Source organism: Camellia sinensis, chromosome 13 (genome assembly GCF_055761805.1).
Source record: "Camellia sinensis isolate YWXY chromosome 13, ASM5576180v1, whole genome shotgun sequence".
Lineage (NCBI taxonomy): Eukaryota > Viridiplantae > Streptophyta > Magnoliopsida > Ericales > Theaceae > Camellia > Camellia sinensis.
The window spans coordinates 56,774,762-56,796,368 of record NC_138973.1 but is presented as its reverse complement, the minus strand read 5'-3'; the positions used below and the strand labels follow the sequence as shown (position 1 = coordinate 56,796,368).

The 21,607-nt window shown below is 38.1% G+C and overlaps 1 protein-coding gene and 1 pseudogene across 1 annotated transcript; one reads left to right on the top strand and one right to left on the bottom strand.

The window, feature by feature from the left end:
- Nucleotides 1-4,535: 4,535 nt before the first annotated feature.
- Nucleotides 4,536-5,252, bottom strand: LOC114281337 (putative mitochondrial protein AtMg00860). Its single transcript, XM_028223790.2, has 2 exons — nt 5,145-5,252; nt 4,536-4,979 (listed from the first exon to the last, which is right to left on the bottom strand). Exons 1-2 carry the CDS (start codon nt 5,250-5,252, stop codon nt 4,536-4,538), a joined length of 552 nt encoding a protein of 183 aa, XP_028079591.2.
- A 10,131-nt stretch (nt 5,253-15,383) lies between these two features.
- On the top strand, nt 15,384-16,722 carry LOC114281284 (ethylene-responsive transcription factor 1A pseudogene; annotated as a pseudogene).
- Nucleotides 16,723-21,607: the final 4,885 nt, after the last annotated feature.

The window sequence follows — 21,607 nt, the reverse complement described above, 5'->3', positions numbered from 1 at the left end:
AATATCTCTAACATTTAAGTAACAATAAATAGTCAAAATAACTTAACTAATGTAAAGTTACAAACCAGGCCAAATTATCAATATGCTAAGATCATTAAAAAAAATAATAAATACATAACCTAATATCAACCCTAAGCTCAAGAAAACCAAAAGAAGTCCAAAAGACATATCCTACGATCACAGTTATTTCTTGTCATCACCATAGTCCTAACTAACTCTGTAAAGGAAGCTCGGTTGCGCTAAAACAGAACGCATCCGAGTTGCCAAGAGACAAAACGGGTCAGTATACAGGTATACTGGCATGAGTACAAAATTTAACACCCACGTGTCCACCAGACACAAACAAAAATACATTTAATTCTTGTTACGGGACAAGACAAGTAGTGTCATCTGTACCGAGACGAATGGGTAGTTTCCCGAATATGGTAGCATTTAGTTTCTTGCCCGTACACAACGAAATATAAATTGAGAAAAGAAAAAAAATAAATAGAATAAAAATAAAAATATGGTGGATCAGCCCTGCATAAAAAGTTAGTCAGACCCACCATCCTGCAAAAAAATGAAGTTAGTATAATTTAATCCTAAGTAACTTGCTGAAAAAGTATAAAAATACACCGTTTCATGCTTAAATGATTCGAATTGACCAAAACTCAAAGAACAAAAGTTATACAGAATCAAATTTCCTAAAAGACAACTTGAACAAATTTAGTAGAAACTGAGCAGGTTGAGAGAAAAACTTGATAGAAGAACCTAGACGGAATTCAAACGAAAAATCTAAAACTGAAAACGAAAAGAAACTGCCCTAAGATGATTTTTTTGAGAAAAGTTCAAAGTACGAAAAGTGTTCAGAATAATGTTTTACTTTATGTTATGCGAAACCAATAAAAATAAGCTCGTTTCATGAGTTAAAATAGCATCTAAAATCTGCAATACTAAAATAAATAAAAACTATTGAAACAAAGATTATCCGATTACAAGTTCTAATCGATCTTTGTAGTAAAAAGTTAGAACACAAAATATGTCTACAATTACATATACATGTCTCTGTCCAAATTTCATAATTTATCGAGATCGTTTACTATTTTTCAAGATATACAAATCAATATAATTCACACTATACCAATAAACTCATAATTAAATTTTTTGCACCTTAACTCCACCACTTCGGCCTCCACTTCCGGCCTACACATATATCTCATGTGCCTCCTGTATACCTAACACTGCTCTGAAGCCAAACTAGCACGGGGATATCATCCCGAGTTTGACGCACACTCCTCAGATGGTTAGCATATACGTACGTACGTAAATCAAAGCACTCGTCTACTCATGAGAACAAGGAAACAATATATATACACAACATCTCACTCATGAGAACAAACATAACAATGCCAAGCCTAAGGCATTCAAATAAATCTCATAATCCCCACCTTTCTTTTTTTTAACACTATTTCTCACCAACACTCAAATAAAATAACAATTCATGGAGTTATGGTGGAGTGTAAGGAATTTATCTATAAGTTCCTAATTTATTTTAATTTCATATGTCCATGAGTGTGATTACATCCACAAAGTAAATATATATAAAAACCTTAAACCTTACATACACATCTAATCAAATCATGAAATCAATTCATCATCTACATACAAATACAAAATCAAACCAATATCAAATCAATAAAAATAAATAAATAAAAATAACGAATTAAACATAAATAAAGGGAATTGGGTTTTGTACTCACAATTATTTTTGAAGATCAAAGAATCACTTTAAAAATTAATAGAGTCACCAAAATAAAACCATAACCCCTTTTGTTTCTGTCTCTCTTCCTCACCTCTGTTTCTCATCTCTCATTTCTCTCTCTCTCTCTCTCTTTTTTTTTCCCGCCGTCCTCTTTGCTCTCTGAACTACCCCGTACCCTCACTCTTTTTGTTTTGCTTTTGACAGTAACATGTTAACCTAATTAATGATTGTATTATATTTTATTGTATCAATATAATATATATAAATATGCATTATAAAATGAATATATATAACGTCTTTTCTTTTTTCTTTTTTTATAAATATAAATACTCAGATCAATTATATATAATTAAATATCACATTAAGTTAATTAAATATCACATTAACTTCTCATGTAATCACGCAATTAATGAAGTCCAAAAATAAAATAAAATGATAATAAATAAATGATAACTTGCAAAAAATCAAGGTCGCTACAATATATACACCTCAAAAGAATCTCGTCCCGAGATTCGAAAAGAAAGAATACTACGCAAAAAGCTTTGAGTGCATACGCCGAACTTTCTCATCTAATTCCCAAGTGATATCGTTCTCATCCTCGCTCCATTGCACTTTCACTAAGTTCACTTTCTTTAACTGCAACTATTTTACATCCCGATCTAGAATAGTAACCGGTCACACCACATACATGAGATCATTACTAATTTCCAACACTTCTGGTGATGCTACTTGGGAAGGGTCTTGCACACACTTCTGCAATAAAGATACATAGAATGCATTGTGAATCATAGTTAAAGCAGGTGATAGAGCTAATTTGTAAGCCACATTACCAATCTTCTCAGTGATCTTGTATGGTCCCACAAATCTAGGTGCCAACTTTCCCTTCTTTCTGAACCGCATGATACCCTTCATCGGCGAGACCTTCAAAAACACAAAATCTCCAACATTCAACTCAACCCCCTTACGTTTTCTATCAGTGTAACTTTTCTGACGACTCTATGCAATCTTAATGGGCTTGTTTGATTTGTGTTTGTAGAGTAATTTTTTAGATAACAACAATGATTCATCCCACTAAAAATATCACCACTAATAGCACTAATGCATTAAAAAAGTAAAAAAAAAAAAAAAAAATACAACTCCAAGACCAAAACATCACATCATTAATAGCGGGACCCACTGCCACCTAATTAGTGGGAGCACTAATTAGTGCTCCCAAGCATTTTTCTTGAGATAAAAAGTACGAAAACTTGTTTGGTTTGCCTTTTTTCAGAAATGGTTTTGGAAAATTATTTTGGGGAGAGAGTTTTAAAAAAAGTGATTGATTTGATGTGTATGAGAGAGAGAGTGATTTTGGAAAGAAGCAAACCAAACAAAATTTTGAAATTTTTTTTGAAAAAATTTGTTTGGTTTGATTACTCTTGAAAATTTGTTTGTAGAGAATTTTTCCCAAAAATTTTTCCCAAAAATTTTTCCCAAAAACAAACCAAACAAGCCCAATATGTTCCTGATTAATGTTCACCTGCTCTGTGGTCTATTTCACCAACTCTGGCCCTAACAACGGCGTATCTCCTACCTCCATCCAACAAGCAGGTGATCAACATGGCCTTCCATACAAAGCCTCAAAAGGGGCCATCTCAATACTAGAGTAACAGCTATTATTATAAGCAAACTCCACCAATGGTAAGTGTTCTTCCCAACTGCCACCAAGATCGAGGACACAAGCTCTCAACATATCCTCCAAGATTTGATTTACCCGCTCAATTTGTCCATCTGTCTGAGGATGATAAGTCGTGCTCAAGTCTAACCTAGCACCCAAAGCATGCTGAAAAATCTCCCAAAACTCTACCACAAACAATGGATCACGATCCGAAACTATAGAAACTGGTGAGCCATGAAGTCACACCACCTCTCGAATATATAGCCTAGCTAGTTTATCCATAGTTCGGTGAACACTAATAGGAATAAAATAAGTAGACTTGGTGAGTCGATCGACTATCACCCAAATAGATTCATTGCCTCGCTTAGACCGCGGCAATCTATCTACGAAGTCCATAGAGATGTACTTCCATTTCCATGTAGGGTTCTCGAGAGGCTGCAAAAGCCCAAACGGTAGTTGGTGTTTTGTCTTAACCTGTTGGCACACATAACATCGAGAAGCATACTCTCCTACGTCTTTCTTCATACCTTTCCACCAAAGCGTCCTCTTCAGGTCATGATACATCTTAGTCTCACCAGGGTGAATGGTATATCGGGACCTATGGGCATCATCTTCCTCAATTCAACAATGTTAGGTACACACAACCTGCCCTTGAATCCCCCATCTGAGTCCACAGACCAATCAGTAGAACAATCATTAATCAAATCCACTACAAGGTCATCGAGCTTGCTGACGAGAAACCCACCTAAATTTTGTATCTGACGAACTTTACCCAGTAACGTCAGCTGCACTCTCTATTGGTTGAACATCATGCATCGAAACGAACTCCAAGGACTTTCATTCCTGAATCATCAAAGAAGTTATAATCCCATGTTGTCGACTAAGTGCATCTGCAAGCACATTTCCTTTCCCTGGGTGGTAAAGGATCTCGAAATTATAATTACTGACGAATTCAACCCATCTCTGTTGCCTCATGTTTTACTCTCTTTGAGAAAAAAGATATTTGAGGCTCTTGTGATCTGTGTATAACTCAAAGCGCTACCCAAACAAGTAGTGTTGCCACACTTTTAACGCAAAAACAACTGTTGCCAGCTCTAAATCATGAGTAGGTTATCGTCTCTCATGAGGTTTCAACTGTCAAGAAACATAAGATACAATCTTCTGATGCTGCATTAACACACATCCCAACCTAGTTCCACTCGCATCAGCAAACACAACTAACTTTTCCCTTTGTACTGGTATAGTTAACACCAGTGTTGTAGTCAACTGCTGTTTTAACTCCTGCAAAGCTCTCTCATAATCATCTGTCCATAAGAATTTCACATTCTTGCGGGTCAACATGGTCATGGGTACTGCAATAGTGGGAAACTTCTCTATAAATCTTCTGTAATAACCAGCTAGTCCTAAAAAAATCCTCACATCTGAAGGATTTGTAGGTTGCTTCCATTCTTTGACCGCAACAACTTTCTTAGGATCTACCGCTATCCTTTGTTTGGACACAGCATGTCCCAAACACTGAACTTCTTTCTCCCAAAAGTGACACTTACTGAACTTAGCGTATAATTGCTGCTCCCTCAAAGTCTACAACACAACTTTCAAGTGTTTTCTATGCTCTTCCTCATTCTTAGAAGACACCAGGATATCATCTCTGAAAATAATCACAAACTTATCTAGATACAGTTGAAAATTTCTATTCATCAAGTCCATGAAATAGGCAGGAGAATTTGTCAAACCAAAAGGCATTACAGGAAATTCGTACAACCCATATCGAGTCTGAAAAGTAGTAAGCGGTATACTTTCCTCTGACACACCCACTTGATGGTAACCCATTCTGAGATCAAACTGAGAGAACATGGCTGCCCCTTTTAACTGATCAAACAAGTCATCAATTCTAGGTAGCGGATACTTGTTCTTAATAGTCACCTTGTTTAGCTCTCTATAATCTATGCACATACAGAGAGTGCCATCTTTCTTGGAGACAAAGATCACGGGTGCTCTCTACAAGGAGTTACTTGGACGAATGAACCCTTTCTGAAGCATCTCTTCCAATTGCTTCTTCATCTCTACAAGCTCTTTAGGCACCATTTTGTATGCCACCTTAGAAATTGGTGCAATTCCCGGCACTAAGTCAATGCGAAATTCTACTATCCGTCGAGGAGGAGGTGCAGGTGTCTCTTGAAATACATCCTCAGACTCATGTACCACATCTACCTCACAAATATCCTGCTTAGGGATTTCTACCGAGCATAGAAAACTCGTCATCACTGACTCTTCTCCAATGCTAAAAGTGTGGGTAAGCCGTGGCATACCGAGAATATCTATATTTACAGTCTTTTTAGCACAATCTAAAGTTACAAAGTATTTTCTCAGCCAATCCAAACCCAAAATAATTGTAAACCCCTCAAACCCTAACACAATTAGGCCTGCATACAAGACTCTACTCGGAAAGTCAATCTCAAAATCTTTACACATCTCATAAAGAGTAACTGCCCTTCCTAAAGGGGTTTCAACACGAATAGGTCTAAATAACAAGGTAGTTACAAGGTCTTCTCTTTCTACAAACAATCTAGATATGAAAGAATGAGAGACACCAGTATCAAATAGTACTCTAATGGGTTTTTTTTTTTTAAATAAAGTAAAGATACCTTTCAGCCATCACCTTCAAGTTTAACGCACAAAAAGAATTCGTTCATAAATACTTAAAATAAACTCAATCACCAAACTAAACTAGCTAACCCATGTTTCCATAGTCCGAGGATCACCTAAACTTTCACAAGTCTAGAGTAACCTAGAGCTCTGATACCAAACTGTCACGCCCCAAAATTTGAATAATTAAATATTAAATTAAGACTAAATCACAATCAATATTTCATCATCCAAATCCTAGGGATAAAACAAAATCTAAACGTTCACGTCTCCAAAGGATTTAAGTAAATTTTCATCCTCAAAAGTTTACAAGGGATAAAAAAAATCTAACAAAATGCTAACCAAATGATCCACCATAATTTTCTAACTAACCAATACCTCCAACATTTAAGTAATAACGAATAGTCAAAATAACTTAAATAATATAAAGTTACAAACCATGCCAAATTATCAAAATACTAAGGCCATAAAAAAAATAATAAATACATAAACTAATATCAACCCTAAGCTCAAAAAAAACCAAAAGAAGTTCAAAAGACATGTCCTACGATCATAGTTATTTCTTATGAACACCATAGTCCCAACTAATCCTGCAAATGAAGCTTGGTTGCGCTCAAACAGAATGCACCCGAGTTCCCAAGAGATCAAACGGGTCAGTATACAGGTATACTGGTATGAGTACAAAATTTAACACCCACTTGTCTACCAAACACAAACAAAAATACATTTAATTCTTGTTACAGGACAAAACAAGTAGTGCCATCCGTACCGAGACGAATGGGTAGTTTCCCGGATACGGTGGCATTTAGTTTCTTGCCCGTACACAACGAAATATAAATTGAGAAAAAAAAATAAACATAATAAAAATAAAAATATGGTGGGCCAGCCCTGCATAAAAAGTTAGTCAGACCCACCATCCTGCAAAAAAATAAAGTTAGTATAATTTAATCACAAGTAACTTGCTGAAAAAGTATAAAAATATATCGTTTCATGCTTAAATAATTTGAATTGACCAAAACTCAAAGAACAAAAATTGTACAGAATCAAATTTCCTAAAAGGCAATTAGAACGAATTTAGTAGAAACTGAACAGGTTGAGAGAAAAACTTGATAGAAGAACCTAGATGGAATTCAACCGAAAAATCTAAAACTGAAAACGAAAAGAAACTACCCTAAGATGATTTTTTTCGGCAAAGTTCAAAACACGAAAAGAGTTTAGAATAATGTTTTACTTCAGTTTATGCGAAACCAATAAAAATGAGCGCATTTCGTGGGTTAAAATAGCATCTAAAATCTGCAATACTAAAATAAATAAAAACTATTGAAACAAAGATTATCCGATTACAAGTTCTAATCGATCTTTGTAGTAAAAAGTTAAAACACAAAAGTTGTCAAGAATTACATATACATACCTCTGCCCAAATTTCATAATTCACACTATACCAATAAAATCATAATTAAATTCTTTGTACCTTAACTCCACCACTTCGGCCTCCACTTCCGGCCTACACATATATCCCATGTGCCTCCCGTATACCTAACGCCACTCTGAAGCCAAAATTGCACGGGGATATCGTCTCGAGTTTGACGCACACTCCCTGGATGGTTAACATATACGTACACACATAAATCAAAGCACTCGTCTACTCATGCGAACGAGGCAACAATATATATACACAACATCTCACTCATAAGAACAAACATAACAATGCCAAGCCTAAGACATTCAAATAAATCTCATAATCCTCACCCTTTTTTTTTTCACTCTTTCTCACCAATACTCAAATAAAACAACAATCCATGGAGTCATGGTGGGGTATAAGGAATTTATCTATGAGTTCCTAATTTATTTTAATTTCATATGTCCGTGAGTGTGATTACTTCCACAAAGTAAATATATACAAAAATCCTAAACGTTACATACACATCTAATCAAATCATGAAATCAATTCATCATGATTTGATTAGATGTGTATGTAAGGTTTAATGGAGTCCCAAAATAAAATAAAGTAATAATAAATAAATGATGACTTACGAAAAATCAGGGTCGCTACAGTGAATCCTCCACTACAACGATCGGCGAGCGTTGGGGCCGATTAGTGGTTACAGGATCAGAAGATGTCTGAGAAGCAAAAGTTATCGCCGCAACCCTTTCACGTTTTCTGGCTGCAGCGATCTCCAAGAAGTTCTTCGGAGGCATGGTGTCGGATATTGTGGCCTCTGAACTAGATGGTTCTTCTTGAGATTCTTCTTCAGGAGCAGCCTCCTCGATATTCTCCCGCAAGTGAGGAAGAATGTAAAAGTTGAAACCACCGTCGGCACCAAGATCTATGCCGTCAGTAGCTATCACTATTCCATGATAAGGAGTGTATAAAAACAGGACATGAGCAGCCCGACCTTGCCCTTGTTGCTCTGGTGGTCCTCCATATGGTCAAGCTTGTTGAAAAAGAGATATGTTTACTTGATTTTCCCACTCGCTGGGATGAGCAAAAACTTCAAAAGCTGTGACAGAGGATATAAAAATATTAATAAACCAGATGTTTCGATAGATAATCATAAAGGCAAACACATAAAGACAACTTATAACCTGGATGGCCAGTTACCTAAGGGATAGGTCGAATCTAATCAACGCTAGGAGGAAATTCCCCTCTAATATTACAAACACTTCGTTCACGCTTTTACCAGAATAGAAAGCATCTGGACAAGTGGTCGCTTCATCGACCTAGGTTTGAAGTAAAATATTGTTCTTTCTTTGGTAGTTGGAACAAATAACAGTACCTAATTTCAGGTAAACCTAAGTTGATTCCAAGGATGTCATTCAAAGAAACTACCCCCGTCACTATCCTAAAGCAATTATGGGAAAGCTTGGATAAAGGTAGCTTACAAAAATGAAGCACCTCTCTTAGGAGAGGATGAAGAGGGAATTTTAACTCCCCTCTTGATTATGCTTATCAATGTAAGAGGGATTCGTTCTTTAGATCCCTCTGATATACTGTCACCAAAGGTAAGAAGACGGACGACAACATCTTCAAGAATACTATACAAAGCCCTAAACTTAGCAATACTCGCTTCGGATCCAAAGAAAGATCTCAATCGATTCATTTCGACAAACAAAAACTTAACAACGGGAGGGTTGTAGACGCCCTATTTTGACCGGTCCTAAGACTTGGGCATTTTCTTTTGATTACCCTATGATAACAAAACAAGAAGGTGTTTCTCACAGAATCCTTAATAAGAAAACTTAGAATTTGAGCCCTGTTTCCAACCCTAAACAGCCAGGGCATATTTTGACCTCGCGGTTATGTCTAAAATGGTTCATTTAGCTAGAATCAACCTTCGTTGCACTTCCAGGGGCCTTACTGAAAAATTGTCCCAAAATCTGGGTTATAGCATAATTATTTGAGACTTCTGGGTCAATTATAAACTCAGAGAATATTCTATTATGTGAGGGAATATTCTGTTAAGTCAGGAAATATTTCGTCCATATGCAGAATATTTCGTTAATGTTGACTGGGACACTGACGTAGCGGTCTTACTAACGTAGCATGACTGGATTGGTCCTTGCTGATGATGTGGCACTGACTTGTCTTTATCCAAAAAAATGAATTTAAGGAGTGCTAGTGAAGGGGTTTGAACGCCCAACCTAAGACTCCATACCAAACATCTTAACCATTCTATCAAAGCTTTGCCTTGTGTTATATTTTCCCACAAATAATATTTGACCATTTCAAACTAGTAGGCAAAGGTGTATTTTTTTTCTTGTGTGTGGGACACTCCCCTACCCCATTGGCCGACCCATATATCACCAAATACATACCTAATCATCCCCCATTGTCAAAAACAAGTTTTGTTTGCATCCATAAATGGGTATCCCATGCAACCACCTTGAAAATTTGCCCTCCTATCACATTCTTGTCTCCCACCTTCTTTTTGACCTTCACTGTCCCTCATTGCCTATATAGAATGATCATACTATAAGAGAGAGGAGGACCATGAAATTGAAGAGAAAATAGTGAGAAAATAGTGAAAAAAGAGAGAAAATTTGAGTTTTGGGGCCAAAAATACTCATATCTTCCATATACACTTCATACCTTCCATACAAACTGAAATTCCATCTTTCCTACACCCAAAACTCCTTCAAAAATTCTGAAATAACTAAATTTCAGTAGTGATTGATCAAAGGAAAGAGTGAGTGTTATTGAAAATGAGAAAAAAATAAGAGAGTTAACCACTTTTCCACCATACATACCCAGAGTTCCATTCTAGTTTCAAATTGAGGATTGAGAACACACTTCCTAAACTTGAGGGTGATCAAGACGAAGTTTGGAAATCAAGAAATTTAACATTTCTTTGAAAGGTGAATTTCTAGTCTTTCATTTTCTTATATTTTCTATCTCATATTTATTTTCTTACTTCTTATTTCATAGTATTTTGTTATAATCCAAGTGATTTGTTTATCTCATATTTATTTTTTTACTTTGTATTTCATAGTATGTTGTTGTAATCTAAGTGGTTTGTTTAACTCATAATTATTTATTTATTTTTATTCACTTGCTTTAATTTTATATTAGTTTTGTTGTAATCTTGCATGTTCTACCTCATATTTGCTTTCTTGTTTTAAGTTCATGTTGTAATCTTGCATGTTCTATCGTATATTTGCCTTCTTGTTTTAGTTTCATAATAATTGTGTTATAATCTTGCATTTCCTGACTTATATTTTTCTTGTATTAGTCTCATATTAATTTTGTTGTAATCTTGCATGTTCTACCTCATATTTGCTTTTTTTATTTTACGTTCACATTAGTTTTGTTGTAATCTTGCATGTTCTATCTTATATTTGTTTTCTTTGTTTTAGTTTCATAGTAATTATGTTGTAATCTTGCATTTCCTAGCTTATATTTTTCTTGTATTAGTCACATATTAGTTTTGTTATAATCTTGCATATTCTACCTTATATTTGCTTTTTTTGTTTTAGGTTCATGTTAGTTTTGTTGTAATCTTACATGTACTACCTCATATTTTTTGTTTTAGGTCCATGTTAGTTTTGTTGTAATCTTGCATGTTATATCTTATATTTGTTTTCTTGTTTTAGTTTCATAGTAATTATGTTGTAATCTTGCATTTCCTAACTTATATTTTTCTTGTATTAGTCTAATATTAGTTTTACTGTAATCTTGCATGTTTTACCTCATATTTTTTTTTTTTTTTTGGTTTTAAGTTCATGTTAGTTTTGTTGTAATCTTAAATGTTCTATCTTATTATTTGTTTTCTTGTTTTAGTTTCATAGTAATTATGTTGTAATCTTGCATTTCCTAACTTATATTTTTCTTATATTAGTCTCATATTAGTTTTATTGTAATCTTGCATGTTCTACCTTATATTTATTTTCTTGTTTTAGATTCATGTTAGTTTTGTTGTAAGTTTGCACTTTTTTTATTTTATATTTGGTTTCTTGTTTTTAATCTAACCGGTAGTGGTTAGTTGAACTATCTACATATTTCTTGTTTGTTCATTTTCTTGGTTTCGTAATAAGACAGGTTTTGCTAGGCTTAGTTGGCCGGCCGGTTAACTTCTTTTGGACAAGACGGTATTGTCTTCCGATGTTAACCAACTTCCGGTGGTTTCCAAGGCATATGAAACTTTTTTTTTCTTTTGTTTATTTTATTTTGAGTGTATTGTGATATTTTTATTTTGTTGTAATATTCTCCTCACCCCCTTCTAATTTGGTTTGTAATAATTTATTCAAAGTGTTATAATAATTTCCCATCCCACTTCTTTCTATCCCGTTCTTTTACTTACTTTCCTTATTTGTAAATATGCATCGTGTTTATTTTATTTTATTTTTTGCCATTATATCCATACTTTACATTTATGTTTCATGCATCTTGATTAGGCTAAATTTGTATTTATGGATTTAATCAATTCCTATGTGATTATATGCGCTACCTCATGTTATTGAGATGATTCACATGTCATATTTTAGAAATCAAATCTTTAGTTACATCTCATGAGTGAATTGCATTAGGATTTTGTATATAAGATAATGCATGTTTTACTAACTTTGTTTTGTAGCTGGTCGAGGGACGTCAGTAAATATGTAAGTTTTTATCCTTTAATATCCCGTTTGTGTGCGTTTTTCTTATTATGTTTAAGCACCCTACCATGTGGCCACTTGCTTACTTGATATAACTATATGAATGCCAGTAGATGGAGGTTGTGTCGCTTAATTTGAAATAGTGTTGATTTTCATGTTTGTAAATTCAATTTATTTGGGTTATACATCTCCAAAACTCTTTCAAAACTACATGAAATCAAATTATTCCAAAATAAATGACATAGTCTGTAATTATATGCTTCACATAGTAATTTTTAGGATTTATTAAATAATCGAAATATGAACATATGAAACAAAATAAAATTCATATCATGATTTAGTAAAGGCCAATCTTTTGATCGGGTGAGTACGGTGAGTAGGGGTACCCAATTAATGACCTTCCCCTCTTATACCTAAGGTTCCAAACCGAGACAACTTTGGTTATGACGAACAGTGGCCTTGGCATGAGTCATGGGTTTCCTAATTTTTCAAAAATATTAGGTGGCGACTCTGAGATATGACGACGCAGTTTATTTCTGGCAAAAGATTTTGCAATAAAATGGATTTTCTAAAAATTGTCAAATCTGGACTCTCATTTATGTTTCACATTGCACTAGTGAGGCTAGATCAAAGGGGCTGAGAGTCCGAACTGTTTAACGCGCATGGGTACCCCCCGGACATGTTACAAAGGGAAAACAAAAGAAATACGAAATCACAAGAAGAAAAGAGGAGGAACTTACAATAGTTATCAATCGATAGCTTCAGGCGAAGAGCGAGGAAATGTGTATATAAGGACTGAGGATGTGATGCGATGGAAGATGAAAAGTAAAGCGGCAAATTCTTCAATTAATATGTCAGAAGAGAAATGGCACATTAAAAGAAGAAATGACGGGCGTCATTATTTAATATAAGACTACTCAATAGAGGTGTGTCACAAATAATGTTGTCAACACAGATTCTAACCAAAATCAGCTGTACCACCTTCGACAATTCATCAGAAAGGATCGCTGAAGGAGGGACAATTGTGGAGGGTAAAAATATTGACCTAGAGCCTAAGGAAATGGATATATGGCCTAGGGCATTTAACCCAACCAAAGCAGCTCCAAAGTAAGGGCTAGGCCCAAACCCGTGTTAGGTCCATCTTAATGAAAGAGACAAAGTCACATAATCAAAGATTTGAATAAGATTACCTTATAGAAGGAAATCCGCAACACAAAGAAGAGCCGTTGGATCCGTTTGTAACCTATGATGGAGATCAGACTTGACAGAGTTAAGGATATGGGATCAACATATCCTGACAGCATAATCAGTTGATGAGCAGGATCCGACGGTTGAAGATAAAAACTAGTATCCGAACTAATCTAGGCCGTCCAACATGAAACAACTCCGATGGTGGCAGATTAAGACAACTTGACCACTTGAACGACCAAGATCTGGGAGCATAAAATACCATTGGATCAAGACAGTCATCCAACGGCCCAAATGCAAGATCTTGACACTATAAAAGAAAGGATCAAGAATAACCAAGGAGGGAATTAAACAATAACCAATACAACTAGTCTTTCCTTTCAATACAATATGACCAAACAATATTCTGACTTGACCGTCGGAGGGTCTTCCCGACCAAATCTGGCCGGGAGAGAACATTGACAACTTGGTGTCTTTTTACAGAGCATAGGAAGAAACAACTTGCCTGTGGAGAAAAATTCATCCTTCCACAACATCCATCTTTGAAAACCAAAAATCTCTTGCCCATTGTATATTTATAAAACAATTTTAAGAACCAATATTCGAATATTTTCCATTGCTCAGTTTGTTGGAGTTTATCACTGTCTTCTAATTTTTCCTCCCTTTTTTCGGGGCGAAGAGTGTGGAGACACACACAACACTACTATTGATCAACCCACCTAATTGGAATTTACACACCAAGCTACTCCAACATAATCAACCCACCGAAATGATATATCAGTAGCACTAATCAATACAAAGTGTACTGATATGCCTTGTACTCCGACAACAAACAATTAAATAAAACTAGTTGTCATCAAATAAATTTTAATATTCTATTGTCTCTAAAAATATGAAAGGCGTATTATAATTAATACTATCAAATCAAATTAAATATTCTTTAAATCACATACTTTGTTGAAGAGGTTTATTCAACAATTCTCTCTCCAACATTGCGGAAGAACTTTCCAAGAAACTAGAATTTCAGATGTTAATCGGTTTGCCAAAGCTGGTCTTGGACTTTCTCGTGGTCTAAAAGATCTATAGACAGGGTAGCCCATTAGGTAGGGTGCAACTCGAGCGGGTTCAGTCAGGTTGGGAGGTTATCCAAGCCTAGTCTAAGTCGTACTGAGACCTATCCAAGTCCACTCAAGCCCGAATTGTAACCCGAGGTTGTCTGCCCAAGCCCGACCCGAGTTAAACCCGAACTATCCGAGTTGCCTGAATTGTAAATGAATTTCAATTTTTTTTTTCCAGCTACATTATTAAATTATTAAAATTTGATTCTATTTATATTTTTTTAATAGAAAATCATTAATATCATCAAAACAAATAATTTATATAATGTAAGAGAAATGTCACTATTGTAGTCCTTATAATTTATGAGTGAAAATAAAAAGAAAAAAAGTAAGACTTTATATTATTTGTATGTATAATATATATTCAATATGATTTAATAATATAAATTATTTTAATATCATGTAATGGCTAATAATTTATATGTATATTTAATATTTTTATATATCTATATATGTATATTTAGGGTTTTGGATTGCTCGGATTGTTTAACGTCTTTGCCCAAGCCCGCCCAAATTTAATTCAGACTTCTTAATTTTTGCCCAAGTAAATACCAAATTTAAAAATATTTTGTCCAAATCCTAAAAAAATTCAGACTGGGCTCAGGTTGCTCGGATTGAGCTGCCCAAGTTGCACCCCTACCATTGGGTAGCCCATTCGACTAGTTGGGTGTCTGGTCCCTCTTTAATACTAGTCTCTTTACTTGTAGCTTCTGTTTGGAAAGATGGGTTGGGTTGGGTTGGGTTGGGTTGGATTTGGGGCTATTTTAGTCAAAAAAAGATAAAATAGACTTTTTATAAAACATCACATTCAACCGATAATCATTACATTCTTTTTCTCATAAAAAGTTAAAAAGTCAAAAAACTCTTTCCAAACGAGACTTTTTAATCCCAAACTAAAATAATCAAAAAATTCAAAAACCAACCCACTTCCTAAACGAACTTATAATCTCTTCTTATTCGTAATCTATACATACTTTTTGCAACCCAAAAAAAAAAAATTGAGTAAACCTAAATCCAAAAAAAACAATTAAAGAATTCCCAATTGGGAAATAAAAATCCGAAAATCAAAGTTCATGAACCAACTTTCCCAAACCTAAACCCGTCAACCCCTATATAAATTTCTCATCCATGTTCTTCCCCAAATATCAGCTCACTCTCCCTGTCTCTGTCTCTGTCTCTATCTCTCATCCGATACACACTCAACTCAATCTCTAAACAAACGATTACACTTCTAATTCTATAAATAACAGTTGTGTTTGATTCTGATACGATCATGTACGCAGAAGGTGATTTCAATGCCAATTTCGCTCTGCTGTGGTCGATACGTCGTGACTTGCTTGGAGAGTTTGAAGCTCCGGCAATTAACTCCTGTAACAACCCCGTAGAGTACTGTTCGGTTAACAACTTGTTCCCTTGTCTGACCCAAAACTTGGGAGAGTTGTCTTTGAAGGAGAACCATTCGGAGGACATTGGCAGGCTTCCAACTCCGGCGGTTCCGTCCACCACCGCAGCTGCTACCGAAATGAGTAATTTTCCAGAATCTGTTGCGCCACCTGTGACGGCGGCGGTGGAGTCGAAGGGGACGCAGTACAGGGGAGTGAGGAGGCGGTCGTGGGGCAAGTACACGGCGGAGGTTAGGGAACCAGAGAAGAATGGGGCTAGGGTGTCGCTGGGGACGTGTGAAACGGTGGAGGACGCCGTCGTGGCCTATGACATTGCGGCGTATCGCATGCGCGGGTCATGTACGCTTCTCAATTTTTCACTCTGGATTAATTTGGGTGAGCCGGAGCCGGTGCACCTTACAGCAAAAAGGTCATCGGCAAATCGATATTTGTCATCGTCATCGGAGAATGGTTGCTCTAGGAAGAGGAGGAAGAAAGTGGTGGCGAAAGCAGAGCCGGCAGTGGTTTAGCTTAGAATTGAGTAAAATATTATCCAGTCTGTTAAAATTGTATAAATCCACGTTAATTCGTACCCGTTCAATTCGCTAACTACATATTAAATTTTAAATTTTATAATCCGTTATAATGGTCCTGTTTGGTACAGCTTAATTTCAGCTTATTTCAGCTTTCAGCTTAATTTAAGCTATTTTGATGTGTTTGGTTTAGCTTATAGCTTATAACTTATAGCTTTGTGGAAGTCAGAAAACAGCTTATTCTTTAAGTGGGGCAGGAGATGCTTTAAGAATAAGCTGGAAATCAGCTTAAGCTGAAAGTTATAAGCTATAAGCTGTTTAGGCATAAGCTATAAGCACTTTCCCACAGCTCTACCAAACAGGGCCAATAACATATATGAATATATATTAACTTTTAATGAAATATTAAAATAAAAATAAGTATAAAAAAAAATTAAGATATAAAATTTGTTACAAATTAATAATTGTACATATGAAAATATTATATAAAATAAGTTTATGTTATATATATAAAAAATATTATAAAATTAATATTACTGTGCGGGGAGCAAATATTCAGGCAAGCCTGCACTCCTTTCTTTCAAGTTCTTGCCTGTCCGATCGACCTGCGAATACAACGGCGGTGAGCTACCCGGCGGTGTGTGGCCGGAAAACCCCTCCGACGATCAAGTTAGACACACACAGGGATAGAGAGAGAGAGAGAGAGAGAGAGAGAGAGAGAGAGAGAACTGAGTTGTGTGTAGTGTTTATCTCACCAAAATGTCATGCTCCCATATGGGGGCCACAGACATGCTTATATACCTTCTCTGCCCCAAATCTACTCACAGTGATCTCTCGACACGTGGTGCTGCTATCCTATCTGTCAGCACAAATCTTGTTGAACATCACCTAACCCAACTGCTAGCCCACTCTACTGGGAGCTCGGCAACCGGGCTGCAGCATCTCGGCTGTCAACGGCCATGCTGCGCTTCATGCCCAAGTGCGCCAATAACCGAGCTCCTTTCCAGTCGTGCTTGACTGCATTCCGACGAAGCCAAGCTTGAGATTGGTCATACCGGTAAACCAAAGGCCAACCTGCCGAGCTTAAGGCACGAACCTTCATGCCTAGCTATGGAAGCGCGCCTTCCAACCGAGCAACGCATAAACCGTGGAACCCTTACTTGACCGGCCTCCGTGCCGACATGGTCAAGTAGCTCAGTTCTACACGCCCTTTGCCATTATCGAGCAAAAATCACTTTTGGGTAGACCCAGGATACCACAGCCCAAATGTGTTCAACCCACAATTTGCCCGGTATTACCATGGCCCAATCCAGATCATACTTCTCCCTCTCAATTGCCCCTTAATTCCGTCCGCGCTAGCGTGACCGGGATTACCTGTTCCGACCGGGATGAACTCTTCCTCGGTTCACAATTTGCAAGAGGCAAACCGGGCTAATTTCCGCGCTCGATTCCTTGCCTTGCTCGGTTGACGCCTCGTCTGACCTTCCTTTCTCTTGACTTGCTCGGTCGACGCCTCGTCTGACCTTCCTGTCTCTTCACTCTGATGTTGCATTAATGAGGGACACGTGTAGCGTGCTGATTGGCCTCGAGCAGCTAACCGTCCCTTCTCATTCAAATTTTGGCGGCTTTTCAACCTCATAAGCATGCCCAACCTACTTCATTCCACTATTCTTGCCATTTCTTTCTGTTTGACGTCCCAGAGCTCGTGCCATTCCTCCCTTGCCATTTCAGAGTTTGTGTTCGAAGAAGGAGCCACTGCCCCTCAACTGGTAAGTCCTTCAACTCTTCTTATTGTCATTTAATTTGATATTTCTCCTTTTAGGGCACCAAATCCATAGGTTTTAGGACATAACCCTCCCAAAACCCATATTTGCCCCTATTCTCTTTGTTGTTCTTCAATCCCAGTGATGAACATATGAATACACGAAGAACTGGGGCGGACCGGGCTCCAGGTCATTTTTTGATCCCAAAATACAATAAGACCGAGCAATTTACTAGTTTACCAAAACCTTTAGCAGAAACCAGGGTAGACAAGGAGCCTGGCCGCTCGACCGGGCTAACATCTGGTCCGCTTAAGTGGCCGAGCACCTTGGTTCACCTTCAAACCGAGGTGGTTGGCACTCTTCATAACCGAGCTAAAGTCAAGCTTGTTTTGTGCGACCGCGCTCACACTTACCATTGCCATCCTTTTCTTGCAGAGTCCAAGGGGACCACTAACCAAATATTGAGGCTCTCAAAGACCGAACAGCCATCAAGACACTAGTCTTTGCCAAAACCACCTCAGCCGAGCTAAACCAGCCGGCTACACATGGGACGCTTCCGCTTCCTTGTCGATACTCCGGCTGCCCTGGCCATATTCCGGGAAGAGTATGGCATCCCGGCCGACGTACACCTAGAGCTCGGTTAGATTGAGACAACCCCTTGGGGTGCATTAGTCCAGTGCCCCTTCACCGTGCTTTCCATAATTGAATAAGGCCTCCGCTTCCCGGTCAACCCTTTGCTGACCGAATTCCCGTGCCGTACCGGGCTAGCACCCACACAAGTATCGACCAACACCTACCGAATAATCAACGGCATCCATGAGCTGAATAATCGGCTAGGGACCAACTTAGGTTTAGCCGAGATACTGCGACAGTATACCCTTGGGCACACCGGCGACGGCCTCGCCTATTACTTAAAGATTAGGCCGGGCAAAGAAAAAATAGTGACCGGTACCCCAGACAAAGACTTACACGACGACGACTTCTTCTGGGTGTCCGGCAATTATGAAACGGCCGACGTACCGGGCTGATTCATTAGCAAAAATTTCGGCAAGACATGCAAGTCGTGCTAACTGGCTAGATTAATTTCTTTTTCACAATAATTTGTACTTAAAACATTTTTCTTTCTTCCTTTGTAACAATCCACGCCTTATAGGCCAACTGCCACTATCCCAACGAAGAAGCCATCAGGACCGTGCTCCGTTATCGCCATCGGGATTGCAACGAGCTGCTCGGCTACACCCCAACATACCGGTACTCTGCTCCACGGCGGAGTAAGGTCACAGACTTTCTCCGTGCTCCATCATCTTCTCCAGACCCAACACTACCAGACGTGCCCCTAATCCGGTTAACCGAGGAAGAAGAGATGGCAAAACGAAGCCGTATCAAAAACCTCCTCACTGCAACTTCCGCCGAGATACCAAGCGTCATTACCCGCTCTCCAACTACCGGTCAATCAAGCGGCGCCGTGGTGGCATTGGTGTCTCCAGTCGCCAGTCAAGCCCGCCATGAAGCCTACCGAGCTGGGAAAAGGCCTCACACAAATCCCTCTGCCGAGCTGGTTGAAGAGCTGACTACCGAGCAACCCGGCGTCACCGTAGACCCTGCACCGGCATGGCGACCGCAGCTCAAACACCGGGGTAAGGAGATCCCAGCAACAGCTTCCGTGAAAGGCGACAAAGAACATCTTCTCGCCTTCGACCTCTCCAAGGCCCTTCTCCTACCGAGCGATGTGGTCGGCAGGGACCATGTTCCAAACACCCGGTTGGTGAAGTCGGCCGTGAAGTCCATGACCAGGGTAAGAGTCAAACTTCTACTCAAATTTTCATAAGTGTTTGTACGGTTTCCTCTCTGATCAATCTTTTTCTTGCAGGCCATCCAGAAGTAACACTTGGTCATGGAGAGAATTCATTGACTGTGGCAGAAGGCAAACGACACTGTCAGCCAAGTCCAAAGTCTTCAAACCAAGCTCGGCCGAGCAAAGTCTTCACTGTAGATTGCCAACGCTGACAACACCAAGTTGCTCGGCCAGCTTGGCGACGCCGAGAAAAAGTGGGATGAGCTCCAAGCCGAGCTGGACGCACTCAAAAAGTCAAAGGAGAAGGAGTGCAAAGACACCAACAACTTTGGCTTTAAGGAGGCCGAGGACAGCTATAAGAAGCAAGTCTTCGCCACCCAAGACATCTATTTCAAGGCGGGTTGGAAGTCTGCCTGCGAACAGCTCGGTCAAGGTCCTGATACCGACGTGTTTGCCTCTCCGCCAGTTGTCTTCCTGCCGACCTATCTCGTGCCATATGCCAACGATGTCTTCAGCGCGTTGTAGGCTAAGGCCGAAGAAGGACTTGAAGGAGAAGCCGAGGCAGATGCTGAGGGAAAGGACCACCAAGAGTAGGAGCAGCCCGGCCAAACAGAAACCGGTGTCCAAGACCAATCTCTAACGGTCAACTTGGAGGCAACCGAGGATGAATTCACCAACCTTTCCCCCTTAGCCTAGTTTTCTTTTTCCTTGCTTTTTTTTTTTTTTTTTTTTTTTTTTGAACATGTAACCGGGATAAGTTCCCCACCTTTTGTATTTACTTTCGCATCAATGAAAAAGCTCTAATTTCATCAAGTGTTTGTGCGGTCTTCAAGCCTCCTACCTTCAGTCAAACAAAATACCTCGGCTAGACAAACCTCATTAATTAATTGATGTAACCGGAAAAGACATCTCGGTTTGAATCATAGTTGAACAAATCATCAACTCTTTTAACCAGAAGAAGTACCTCAGTTGAGAACACCTAAGTTGAGCAAACCATCAACTCTTTCAACTGGAATAAACATCTCGGTTGAGAATAAATAAGTTGAGCAAAACATCAACTCTTTCATCTGGAATAAATATCTCAGTTGAGAATCACAGTTGAACAAATGATCAACTCTTTCAACCGGAGTAAACATCTCGGTTGAGAATCACAGTTGAACAAATCATCAACTCTTTCAACCGGAGTAAACATCTCGGTTGAGAATCACAGTTGAACAAATCATCAACTCTTTCAACCGGAGTAAACATCTCGGTTGGAAATCACAGTTGAACAAATGATCAACTCTTTCAACCGGAGTAAACATCTCGGTTGAGAATCACAGTTGAATAAATCATCAACTCTTTCAACCGGAGTAAACATCTCGATCGAGAATCGCATAGTTGAACAAATCATCGACTCTTTCAACCGGAATAAACATCTTGGTTGAGAATGACTAAACACAAAACAACAATAAAAATGCCAAGGCAAAGATGTGGCACTTCTATATATTGACAAAAAGAATATTACATTCTGAAGTGTAAGGCAAAAAGTTCCTTTGCACAAAAAGAAAGCAAATGCTAGAAATAATACAGTTTGAGGTTGGCCGCATTCCACGGCCGGGGTATTCCTCTACCATCCAAGTCCTCCAAGTGGTATGCCCCCTTGCCTACCAGACCGGTTATCTTGTAGGGTCCTTCCCAATTTGCCCCTA